Below are 13,602 nucleotides of genomic sequence, written 5' to 3'. Positions count from 1 at the left end.
ACAACTGTCAGATGTGTACCAACCAGGATCTTCTATCAATGGGCAGGTCGTTTTTTAAGAGATCTGATTGGTCAGGAGGCAGGACTTTGGGACTCGCTAACATCCAAGCCAGAGAAAAACCTGGTCACGATCAGGTTAGCCATTCATCATTAATTGCCATAGTGATTAAGCTCTAGCGAGCTTTGTAGTCCAGCACACACTGATTAAATCCCGAAAGTTAGCGCAATAAGAGGTAATCTAGATTTGTAGTATACCCCCTAAAGATGGTCAAAAGGACTTTTTACCACCAAATAATTTCTTTAGGTTTAATATAATAATGACAATATTAACTTAAGTAATTGACCTCAGGGAGAGATCAAGTACAAGTAAAGACTAGCAAAATATTTGAACTGCTTGCGCTGATCATCACAGCTACTGATTTGAATTGTTTTATTAATAATAATAATAACAATAATAAAGACTAGAAATAGTCTATGAAGTTTTTACTTTGCTGACACATCATTCAAAGAGTGTAAAAACATTACACACAAACACACACACACCATGTTGTTTCTCTGGCTGCTGATAGGCTGCTACTTGCTCATAGCAGAGCTGTTTTATTACAGCTGGAAAAACTGACTACAGCAACACACACACACACACACAGTGGGTGTGTGAGTGAAATGCAGGAATAAAGAGACAGTGGAAAGATAATCCACCATGAAAACGAAGAAGCTGCTGCTATAGATTTCTGGATTTTTCTTTCACCATTACTAACTTTGGAGACTAACGTACTGATGTTTTCTGGGATGTTGGACTTTTTCTCAAAGGATTAGCTCCATTTACCTTTGATTTTGTGTGTGGACATACCAGGTTTGTAAAGATGAAGAGGGTCAAAAATGTTTTAGGTAAAACACACACACACACACACACACACACACAGTTCTTTTCTAACTACTAATTTTTTTCTGTGAGTTTTAACCCGAGGTATGATGGTCATGCTCAAAGAATGTCAAAAAGTGGAGTGGTTACACCTGGATCACTGACAGCAGCCTTTGGTTTGCAGCTCTGTAAATACAACAGAGCAGCAGAGAATCGAAGAAGCCAGTGGGAGTGAACACAAAGATTTGCTTATATGTTCTTAGTATGCTAAATATGAATTATAGATTGAGATGGGGGGGTATGGTCCTACGAGAGCATGAAAGGACAGAACACAAACCCTCATCCTGGGTCAGACCCAACCAGTGTGTAAACAATGACATTTCAAATGTTTTTTTTTATAAATCATAACCACACTTTTCCTCCAACTACATTTTATCTAACAAGTCATCACAAACACACTGTCACATTGACATGAAATTAGAATCAGTAACAGTATTCGTATTTGCATTAAAAACAGTTATTTTTCATCCCGTACTTTACACTCAGTAATACAAATGTGTACTGGGAGAGACAAAGCAAACATTCCCAAAGGATAAATGAATTGTCCTAAATAGATGCCTGTTGCAGCTGTGTTTTGTTGAAGTAGATAAATTGATTTGTGTCCTGTGCAAAATATTCAACATTGTTGCATTAACAGGAAGTTTTGCTGTGAGTGATTTGGTCATGGCCACCCCTTCAGATTTATTCTGTATCTCATGCAACAATAGCTCGGACTTCAAGCTGTTTTGTCAATTTTTTGTGATATTTTAGATTTTTTCAAATAGAAGCCTGAGTGGCTGAGTGGAACATTTTTGGGCTACCAGAACCACGGGTTGAGAAGTTTTGTAGTCAACCTCGTGAACTCAGAACTTCCCTCATCCTTTATGTGTCTGATCTTGTGTAAGTAAGTGAATGGGCCAGTCTGTATGTCAGCAGACTGACTGGGAACAGAGGAACATTGATAACACCCCCACTTAAAGCCGTTAACAGCTATTGTGCTGTTCATCTCCTTCATTCCACCCCCACCAGTGCATAACCTTCCCAAGATGGTTCCAGCCTCTTAAAGCACAGATGCTGTAAATGCCTGTCTTTATTCTCATGACAGAGACAGTTCTGTTTATCCCAGTCTTTGCCTGAAGCTTTATGCTAAGGGGAAACATAATAACTACTGTAGACGTGCAGGGTTCTGTAAAACACGTGCACTTTGAGTCCAAAGGCCGGGATTTCGTAAAGGTTTACTTCCTTAAAGATTTGTGCCGTCGTCACTGGTCTCCCAGTTACTATAAGAGTTCCATTTGATTTCACGATGAATAACTACTGTATCTGTTACATTCTGTATTTTCTCTAGTACTGTACATGTTTACTTTTATATCAGTTACATCAGTATGATCTCGTTCATTATTATTAAAAACTAAAAACTAAAATTGTTTGACTTAGAGAAATCTATTTCAAACAATTAATGCATACATCTATGCTTTTGATATCATCCCGTTTTAATCAGTTGAAGCCAATGATTCATGTCCTCATGTCCTCCGTGTTTCACATAAAGATGTGGGTTCAAATCCCAAAGTGATTTTTTTTTTTTTTTTCAATCCGAAGCATATTTTCTTTCTAGCGTGAAAAAGAAATCATGGTTTGATTTGTCCAAGTTTTGTTCTCTTTACATTAAAGATGCCGTGTTCATCCATAGTTCTCTAATAACTGAGATTAAATTAGTTCAAATCAAAGCCTTAAATCATTGATAAGTGGAGATTTTGGTATTGTTGAAAAGGAAGTGTTGTCGATGATGTTTGAGATATGCAAATAAATCTACTTTGTGAAGCAATATACGGAGCACCGAATTAAAAATATTACAGAAAAATACACTGAAAAACAGCTTTACAGAAGAGTTGTAGATTTAACATAAAAGTTTATAATTAATGGGTCGCGATCTAAAGTGGGCTGGCATACCCCGGACCTGGGCAGGGGTGAAGACACAGTAAAACTTACAGAAAATACATTTCCATGATTAACTAGTACATTAAAATATAAATAGCAATAACATTGTTACATTTTATTTAGAAATTTGGAGTTTTTTTTTTTAGATGAAAAGCTTTTTAAACAAAGCAAAACATCTGCCCAAGTTTAAGTGTGTGAGTCTGAATGGAATGTAGATCAATGTTTTGAAGAAATCATATTTTATTTTACCAATTACAAAGGGTTCAGTGAATACACTGATGAAGCTCGCAGGGTTCAGTATCTTTAATAAGGTTAAGAAAAACTGTTCTAGTGTTTGTCCTTCTGAAAGAAACGTGCTGAAGGAGTTTAAATCCAACAGATTTACAGCATTAGATACTAAAAGTGCATCAAACTACTCAGTACTTTATGCATTTGTACTTTTTCATAAAACATATCGCCGAGAATATACAGACCTTTTCCAAAAAATTAGAATATCATTAAAAAGTTGTTTAATTTCCATAATTCCATTCAAAAAGTTAAACTTTCATAGATTATAGATTCAGGGCCCACAATTTAAATGATTTCAAGTATTTATTTGTTTATTTTTACATAATTTGGGCTTCCAGATCATGAAACCCACAAAAAGAGGAATTCCAAAAATTAGAATACTGTGAAAAAAATCACCATTTACTTTTCAGTTTTTACAGAAAAAAAGAGGAGAAGAAGGACTGGACTGTTGGCCAGTGGTCCAAGGTCCTCTTTTTTAATAAAAGTGAAGTGTGCCTTTTATTCAGGAATCAAGGTCTAAGAGTTTGGAGGAACAGAACAGAACATTGCACCCCAAATCATGACTGACTGTAGATATTTCACACTGGACCTCAAGCAGCTTGGGTTCTGTTTGTATTAAGCATTACAAGCAAGTAGTGGAAACTCTCAGTGAGACACAGTCTTTCTACTGACTGTAGCTCAGCAGGATCTCTTTACATCTCATTCAGACAGAGAAGCTCAACCCTTTACCTGTGCATTCCAGATAGTAATCAGGTCTTATGGTGATCATTAAAAACTGAGGTGATGTTGCTGCTTCACTTTTATAATTAATAATCTGATCAAACAACCTGTCCACTGTGTGCTCGATCATTATTTTACATCAACCTGCCAAGGGACTAGAGAGGAACATTAGCCATAGGCTGCAATCCCACATTATTACAGTATATAACAGGCTCGTGATCAAATAATGAAGTAAATAATGTACGCACACTTTCTTTGGTTTACTTGTTTACCACAGTGTTTCACAGATTGGAGCTCATCTCATCTTTGTTTTTTGTCCTCACAGATGAGATTATGCAGCAGGACATCAGGCCCCTGCTGGCAGTGGACATAATAGAGCAGCTTCATCGCCAGTTTGCCTTGCTTTCAGGTAAAGTCCGATCCCTTTTGTTCTGCCCTCGGTACTGTTATGATTTGAATGTAGACCAAAAAGCATCCAAAAGTGGATTCATTTAAATTATCATCTCCTCCTTTATATTATCCACAGGTTTGTATTCAGGGAACTTTACTACAGACAGTAGATGTTTTATTGCAGATCAACCTCTCATTGACTTTCACTTAATGCTCTGTATCCACAATGTTATAAAGAAAACTACCCTTTTCACAAAAAAACAAAAAACATAAAGCAACACAACATTAGTAATGATGTGAACACATCTGTGGTGTGTGACGTTACTAATGTGTTTCAGAGAAAAGTGTTAAGGTTCATTAAAGTGTTCAGAAACGGTGTTCTGGTGGGCGGAGCCAGGTAGAAACCCAGGGTATCTTTGATAAAACCTGCCAGCGACCAGGTTTAGTTCACGGACAATGTTGCCATGGTAACATACTCAGAGAAGAACATACCTTACGTTTAGGAATGAGATACTCAGAGTTTCCATCATTTGAGCCTGAACATACTCAGAGTTTGAACATAACCTGCTTTATGGAATATCCCTCTGAGTACGGACTCGTACGGAGTGCGCCAGCACGGACTTTGCATACTTGTTGTTTTGGGACAAAGCAAACTTTGTGCCACTGTTGTTAGGAGTAAGTGCTCTCCACCGTAGACATCAAAGAAAATAATATGCATCATAGATGTCATTGTTAACAACAATAATAAAATATTTTATATCAAAATATGGTATTTGAATTCTTACTTAATAATTAGATTCTTTAGGTATTGAATTCATAATAATTGTTGAAAAAAAGATAATAATAAAAATAAGCTAAAAACTAATACATAAATAATTCAAGTTAGATTTTGGAAATACTTTAGGCTCACAAACAATAATAATAATATTATTAATAATATTGATAATAATAATGATAATAAAAAATAATATAAAAGTAATTCTCCATTTTGAATAAGGTTTTTTAATTCTCAATATATACATGTTTTAGGTATTATATTTTTAAAGAAAGACAAAATGTCAGCATGTGGTTTTATTTTTGAGGGCAGGAAGGAACTCATGGCCTCCCTCCCAGTAGGTTTCTCCTGATTGGTCACCAGCTGCAAAATAATTAACTATGGGGCATAAACAGCTATATCAAAAAGTTCATGAGCTGATATTTTATGGAATAAATTAGTGCATGTGGGTCACTCTATTAGTGTTATTGTATGTAATTCATTTATTTCATTTGAAATAAATTTATTTTCTAAAAAAAAAAAAAAGCACATGAAAAGCAAAAATAACTCCATTAGTGTTTTTACTGCTGATGAATCTTGTTTATTTATCTGACAATGAGTTACATAAATTTATGTTTGATAAATAACTGATTTCCTATAATTAAACCATATCAAGCTGATGATTTAATCATTCAGTATATTTTGGTGTAATGATCTCAATAGTTACATTAGTCTAATGGGACCAGCTTTGTCTGTGAACACATGAAATATATTTAAAAAATATTGTGTTTCACAAATTTGAACGGATTAATAGTGACATTAGTATTTATGCTAACATTTATTTCACACAACGTGTGACATGTTTAGCTTTTATCCTTCCATAGTAAAGTGTTAAATCTGACCATAAACAAATTGATGGCTCTCTGTGGCTTTATGACAGTAAGACGTGTTCTTTTTACTTGGTCTATTCCTTATATGGAGTGGTTAGCATTAGCTCTTTGCCCAGTCTGTGTGTTTGTGGGTTAGCTTAGCATAGTTAGCTTTAGTTGAGTTTCCAGTTCATAATCGTTGCTACAGGTTCATCTCTGTCCCCATGTTTGTGGATCTGACGGAGGAACTTGGATTGGTTCCCTTTGTTGGATGGTTGTCTGGTTTTAACCAAGTAGCGGTCCATGATGTATCGCAGCACGGTAGCTTCAGGTAGCCGTGACGAACACCACACACACAGAGACAGCAGTGTGTGAAGGGGGCGATGGCAGTGCACGGCAGAGCTTCTATAAACAATGTTCTGCTGCAGAGAATAAAAGCTAACAAGAAACAGGGGCAGTTTTTGTCCGTTGAACAAGGTTTTTTTATAAATTTTACTATTCATTCAAATTAAGTCTGATCAGAAAGACAATTCAGGGTTACATTTGCTGATGTAAAATACCACACAGGCATTCATTAACAAACAGCTATGATATGGTCCACTTTAGTCTCTTTCTCCTATAAAAGACAGCACATGTGAGTGAGTTCTTTAGTGTGGTTTGTTTAGGGGAAGGTCTGGGTCAGGATGCACTCAGAAAATCATCTAACTGAGCTTTTTAATGCTGTTCTGAGAAGTAGTGAAAGCAGCAACTCCTGAAACAAGTGTTTTAAAACAAAAGTGATTGGTTCGACTGGTGAGTTCCTGGTATTCCCTGTGATATCACCTCATTTCGGGAGACATATAATGTGGCTGGATTTATATCTTTCCGTGTAAACCCCAAAATAAACATGAACTTGGTTTTTCCACCACCAGAAATGTGTTAGAAAGGTACTTTGACAGAGTTAATTTTGGGTCAAACACAAGAAATCAGAGTGAGAAAGAAGTCAAAACACTTCTATGCATTTGTCTACAGGACTTCACGCTCGTAAACAAAAGGGATGCTATTGTGTGCCCTTTTCTGTGACAAGCTTTAACTCAGTGGATCTAAATATTTGTTCTATTGTGTGGAGAGAAACTTTTTTAGCACAAAATGGGTAAAAATGTAACCTTAAAGAAAGTGTGAGTATCCTTCTCAAAACTCAGTAAAAAACACATCAGATGTGCAATCACATTTATTAGAACAACAGTGATAAACTGGGGGGGGCGACTCTCCCTTCCCCCACCCACATCAAGACGTCACACGCCCCACTATTTGAGAAGCGCTACTTTAACCAAAGCTTTAATGAAAGATTTCACTCCTCTGGGAAAGCGTTCCACAGCAGACGTTTGTTTGTTTGGTCAGACACTGGGATGAGGTAAAGACTGTAAACCACGCTTTGTTGTCCAACGTCAGAGGTGGAGGATAGATAACTGTACAGGCCAGTCAAGTTCATCCATATGTTTATGGACCTCACTTTGTGCACCTTCCCTCACTGGATTTATCACATCTCAAAGGAGTGTTAGAAGTACAAGACTGAGTGGGACAAAGAGAAGAGGGAAAGTTATGTGGATGTGGCATGAAATACCTCTCTAGAACTAGAGGTTTATAATCTATCAGGGCAGTGAAAAATTAGTAATATCCAAAGTTATTTTACACAATACCAGGATTCAACACTAGAGTCCATAAAAGAGTCTATGTGAAATGATCAGTGTAAGCAGAGGAAGACACTGGACTCTTGTGTCTGTTGAGGTCTTCACAGATGGTCGCTCTGTATTCCTTATTATTTCCATCAGAGCCTTTTCCTTTCCTTTGGATGTTTGGTAGCATTTTTTCAAGTACCGTCATTAAATTAAACGATGGTCATGTGACTACAGGGGTTTGTTTGGTTTTAGGTGAACTCATGCCAGACTGGGCAGCTTTTAACTTCAAAGACTTCATCGAGGTGTTAAAGGGCTGTTAGTTCATGTAGAGCAGAGTCATCGATCACAGCGAGGTCACATTATCAACGTCCATGTTAGCATTTGGAGTAATGACCAATCTGAGCATCAATACAGGAAACAACAACAATAAAGATTTTCTTTTTTCTTTTTTCTTTTTGTCATTATTCTGCATATTTTACTCTCATTTTTGCATATTTTTGTAGTAATTTTGAATATTTATCTCTAATGTAAATGTTTTCAAGTAGTTTTGTGTATTTTATGTATTTACTTTAGGAGCTACACTAAATTGTCCATGTCTGATGTAGAGGTAACCTACGAGATGCCTTAAGGATTGTTTTTTTTTTTCCATACAAATTTCCAGGTGTAAATATTTGTATTGGTTTATATGGCATAGGTTATACCAATCAAAGGGTTTTGGGAATATTAGCTGGAATAAACTGGAGGAACATTCTGCATGATGTGTTTTTATACTTAGGACAGGAATTAAGACTTTCCAGATGTGTTTGGTGGTGGGGACACAGCTGACTTTGTGGTTTAGGCAGGAATGCTTCTTGTTCATTTTTGTGCCACATAAACTAAAGCTACGCTCACAACATGATTAGGCTTTCCAGTGATACACGCCAACATAAAGCTGCTTTATAGCATCACATGTGTGAGTTTGCTGCTGTGTTTGTGCTGTTTTAGATTGGTATGACTTTTCCTTTGTACAATGTAGTCTTGTTGTCTGAGAACACTCATAGAGTGTTTGATTATTACTAAAAAAATAAATCACCAATCAACCATAGTGTTTAGTTGGTAGTGACGGCCTCGGCCAGTTGTCTATTGAGATTAGAATGAACAAATCTAAAGATATAATACTTTTATCTGTGGTAGAAAATAAAGCCACAACACAATCCAAAAGCAGTCAGGGATAACATGCACGCCTGCACATATGTATGTTAAAAATCACGTTTTTTTTGTGTGTTTGTTACAGGAGGTCGTGGTAATGATGGAGCTCCTATCATCACTTTTCCAGAACACTCAGGCTTTAGTGAAGTGCCTGAGGAAGATTTCCTCAACGTAGTTACTTATCTGACCAGCATCCCCAGGTAACATACGCAGCTTCTCTCTGTACTGTTATTGGAAGATTAAGAATAAACACTTGGTGAATCCATTTCAGATTCATCAAGCATTTCAGTGCTCAATTGTTTCCTACAGTTGAGCACTGGGAGAGGATTTTGTTATTTCTGTGAATAAAGTGACCATCATTCTGAGTCTACTTATGTGTGTTCTCTGCCATCTGTCTCCAGCCTTGACGCTGCCAGCATCGGCTTCATCATCATCATCGACCGGCGGAAAGACAAGTGGAGCTCTGTTAAAGCATCTTTATCCAGGATTGCTGTGAGTTCATAGACACCATATAGCACAATACAAAAACACGCACTTCCCTTTTTTTGAGGCAGTATGCTGGATCAAAAGGTTCAAAGATGCAATGAAAAAAGGTCCGCACAACTGCATGGTTAGCTCCCAATTTCAGTTTTAACTTACACCAAAAAACCGTGACGTTTCGGGCTGACCGTCCTTCATCATGTCATAGACACAACTCATGGAAACTCTGTACCACTAAGTGATTGAACCTTTTTAGTTAATGCTCTCTACTATAGCGTGAGTGTAGCATATTTGCATGTTGTTTAGGTGTGATAGTGTCCATGTCAATGTGCTCTGGCCTTAGGGGGCATTTCCAGGTAACCTCCAGTTGGTGTTTGTTCTGAGGCCAGCCCGGTTCTTCCAAAGAGCCATAGCAGACATCGGGATCAAGCTGCACAAAGATGACTTTAAAATGAAGGTAAGAAGGGTGACTGCACTGTGGTGTGTCATGCCTTTTGAAATAATGAAGAAAACACCTAGAAGAGTCAAACCCAAGTACAGTCAGAACAAAAGCCACAGTTCAGCTACTGCTAGCTTTTTTATTCATTAATATAAAACTTTGAGAAAGTATTTAAGCTTGAGTCTTTGAAAACAACCAATAAGCAAACCCCAGAGAAATATCAACAACTACGTACTGTATCTGTCAAAACATTTTAATGTGTATTGATAATTTTCTTACACTCGATTAGTGGTGGAGCCTGTTCATATCTATATAGAGGACACGTCATGTTATAAATATTGAGAAAATCAAACTCTTAAGTAAGAAAAACTTATTAGAGTGGTTAAAATAACACCAACTAATATCTGCAATTAGATCAAGCTAACAGAATGTAACATCTAGCTAATAGGTGCTAGCAAGTGCTAACAAATATGAACTGAAATGGGAACTTCTACTCAAATTTTCTTAAAATATCTTACATAGAGTTTGCCACACATCACAGCAATTTAAAATAACAGCAACGTCTGAATTTTAACTACTGCATTTAAAGAAGAATTTCTCTAATTCAACTAAAGGTTTCTTCAAATTAATATAAAAGCTGTAGAGATTGTATTTTAGAAGTGTATTATAGTGCATCAGAACATCAAATATCCTCCTTCAAGTTGTTTTACGTAACAGATATAAATCTTTTTTTTCTCCTAAATTGTTGTGTTGTTTTCAGTGTTAAATCTGTTCAACCTGCTCTTATTCTGCAGATTGTTATGCTCAACTCTTTGTCAGACCTTCATGGTTATGTGGATAAATGTCAGCTGACCCGCGAGTTAGGAGGAAGTCTGGAGTACTGTCACAGTCAGTGGATTCACCACCGAACCGTGAGTGTTGAGTGTTGGTCCCGGCCCTGCTGGTTGGGTGTGGTGGACTATGGTGACACTGTGGATCTTCTCTCTTCAGGCCATAGAGAACTTTGCTCTGACAGTGAAAACCACCGCACAGATGTTGCAGAAGTTCGGGACAGACCTGGCAGAGACGGAGCTGCCCAATGACGTCCAGTGCACCAAAGATCTTCTCACAGCTCATACTGACAAACATGACAGCTTGAAGGTGACGGCTAACAAACACACTGTAACACACAACCGACAAATAGCCAATACAAACTTACATGTCATAATTTTATCACTTTGGTTTGGCTCGGTTTGCATTCAGAGCACAACATCTGATCCACTCCAAACAGCCTCTGGTACAGTTGCATGACGTAACCACTTGAGGGCACCATTACTTGAGTAGAGGCTTATCTAGGCAGAAAAACAGAAACCCGAAGAAGAGGCTCTCAATAATCGGTCAAAGCGAGCACTTAAAAGTCGCAGAGACTTTTTCTGCCTTCTCCAATTGTTCTTTCACAACATTCAATTCTTTTGGTGGTTTTAATGTCCTGTTTTGTGCCGTCGCCAGCTCTCTCACTATCCCGTGCACGCTACGTCATCGCCAGTGACGTGCCTTGAGCACTAGGACTGGGTAGGCAGGGCGTTCCAAATTGAGACCACAAATGTCAACACCAATGACAATTTCATATGTTTCTGCTGGCAAGTGTTAATTCAATTAAATTCAATTCAACTTTATTTGTATAGCGCAATTTACAACAAAGTCATCTCAATGCACTCATCAAAATATGAAATTCATAATAACAAAGAAAAAACCCAACAAGATCCACATGAACAAGGATTTAGCCATCTAACAAAATCAACGTAGTAAAACACCATTAGAGAAACATTTTAAGCAATTTTCCCCTGGGATTAATAAAGGTTTTCTGATAAACATTTATTTAATATAGCCTCTATACTCTCCCAGCAAGATGTATCTCATGACACGACAGCGCGTCCGTTTTTTGTGTTGGAAACAGAAGCACGGAGAAAATGACAACAGCAACAACTCGTAACAGCCTCAATGAGGCGCATCCACAAAGCCAATCCTTCCTTTCACTGTAGAAAATACAAACAATTTAAATCTTTGTTTTACTGCTGTGAGTTTTATCGTAGCTATGGCTAAGAATCATTACTGATCAGGGAAAGCACTTTTAAAAGACTAGGGACTTTGGGGACTTAGGAGGATTGGAGTTTACAGAGCCAATGTATAACAGATTCTTTAACAACACAAGGGCTAGTCAACTACTGGACCCAAACATTCTGCAGAACTGGGTGTCGGAGGTGGACTCATTGCCTAAATGGCCTTTCATTGTCAGTCTGCATAAGCTTCTATAGACACAACAAAAGTGTTGTCAGAGATCCTCATATCATACTGTATATATGTTCATAAATAGTGAGAAAGAAATATGATAAGAAATACACAATATTTTTCAAATATAAATATAAACGTTAATAAATTAAATATGATACGTACGGCTAAATGACTTGCCCTGCTTCGCAAACTTACATGCTGTTGTGTTTATGGCAGGAAAATGTGTTTCTCTTTCCACTTTTTTTGACTTCCTCAATTTACAGTCAGTGGGAGGAGTTGTGTTTATCACAAATCACGCACATATGCACACATTGCAATTACATCAGGGTTTCTTGAAATAAGTCTTCAGCCTGCGCCATGTTTATTGCAGATTCACCCGCTGTTACTACTCATCTCTGGAGTCATATGTGCGTTGTAGTGGGAATTCAAAATGTCGTAGAAATATCAACAGACCTGAGGCGAATATAGTTCTGGGAGATAATGAAGAACTACAAAGTTCCAGGACATTTTGGTGGAAAAGTAGCTTCAGTGGTTTGTTTGAATTAGGAGAAATGGCACAATGATTGAAGAAAGCCTTTAATGGTATGTACACATGCTGCTTTACTAATAAAGCTAACACTGCTAGTGTTTCTGTCTGTCTGTTGTCAGGATGAGCTGAGGCTTGCTCTGAAGCAGGGATCCACCCTGTTTGGGTGCATCAAAGAACAAGCTGCCAAGTCTGAGAATCACCAGCTCAACCCCGACGAGATGGAGAATCAAACCACAGTAGAAAGGTGAGAACGCAGCACCTGCAGCCTTTTTGAGCTATTTAACTACACATGGGGAAAGCAGCGATGGACTTTTCTATCCAAAACAAATGCTGCTGTCATCATTGAGTTAACACAAGGAACCATCAAGGTGAACTGTTTCACTCAGTTTTACAGAACACACACCTGGTGATCATGGAATTGAGATTAAAAATCCCTCCTAGTTGGTAATCAGAAGTAACAACAACTTCTGTGTGTGTGTGTGTGTGTGTTTTAGGCTTCTAGCCCAACTGGATGAGACAGAGAATGCTTTTGAACAGTTCTGGAGTAAACACCATGTAAAACTAGAGCAGTGCCTGCAGCTTCGACACTTTGAACAGGACTTCAGAGAGGTCTGTCTGTCCATCTGTCTGTCAATCTGTCTGTCAATCTTTCTGACATCCTTGTCTGAAATGGAAACATGTTTCCCGTTCTCTGTGCTTTTCATCAGGTCAAAATGTGTCTGGACAGCCTGACAGAAGCACTGACCAGTCTGTCAGTCGATGCAGATTGTGTAGCAAGAGTGGAACACCTGCTCAGTGAGCTGAAAGGACTGGAAGAAAAAGCTCGGGTCAGAGTTCTTCTTCCGGGACTGTGATGAAACTGTGTGCAGACTGTTTTTTAATCTGCTGTCTTGCATTGTGACCTCCAGCCCACATTAGAGAAGGCCCAGCTCCATGCGCTCCATGGTGACCAGCTGATTCAGAGCAATCACTACGCTGTTGACTCCATTCGGCCTAAATGTGTGGAGCTCCGTCGGCTCTGTGATGACTTCATCAACGAGACCCAGAAAAAGTCTGATCTGTTGTCCAAATCTCTGCAGATACATATGGGCATCAATAAGGTGAACAGCTGATTGCGCTGTCACCCTGACAGTGAACTGAGACAGCTTGTACTTTAATTAATTTAATATCTAAAACTA

At 37.9% G+C, this 13,602-nt stretch overlaps 1 protein-coding gene across 7 annotated transcripts in view; it reads left to right on the top strand.

Annotated features, from left to right (window-relative positions):
- The window catches only part of mcf2l2 (MCF.2 cell line derived transforming sequence-like 2), a 95,235-nt gene that overhangs the window by 17,210 nt on the left and 64,423 nt on the right, over nt 1-13,602 (top strand). For 6 of the 7 annotated variants that reach the window (XM_028443439.1, XM_028443438.1, XM_028443434.1 and 3 more), the window contains 10 exons: nt 4,172-4,255; nt 8,791-8,905; nt 9,107-9,197; nt 9,529-9,642; nt 10,419-10,535; nt 10,615-10,764; nt 12,544-12,668; nt 12,919-13,033; nt 13,132-13,251; nt 13,333-13,524. In XM_028443439.1, the coding sequence (XP_028299240.1) occupies nt 4,172-4,255; nt 8,791-8,905; nt 9,107-9,197; nt 9,529-9,642; nt 10,419-10,535; nt 10,615-10,764; nt 12,544-12,668; nt 12,919-13,033; nt 13,132-13,251; nt 13,333-13,524 (1,223 nt within the window). Of the gene's footprint in view, nt 1-651; nt 888-4,171; nt 4,256-8,790; nt 8,906-9,106; nt 9,198-9,528; nt 9,643-10,418; nt 10,536-10,614; nt 10,765-12,543; nt 12,669-12,918; nt 13,034-13,131; nt 13,252-13,332; nt 13,525-13,602 lie in introns of those variants that run through there. The other variant, XM_028443436.1, reaches the window with a different exon arrangement.

The sequence above is a fragment of the Gouania willdenowi genome, chromosome 4, assembly GCF_900634775.1.
Source record: "Gouania willdenowi chromosome 4, fGouWil2.1, whole genome shotgun sequence".
NCBI classification, from domain to species: Eukaryota; Metazoa; Chordata; class Actinopteri; order Blenniiformes; family Gobiesocidae; genus Gouania; species Gouania willdenowi.
This window is presented reverse-complemented; position numbering and strand designations above follow the sequence as displayed.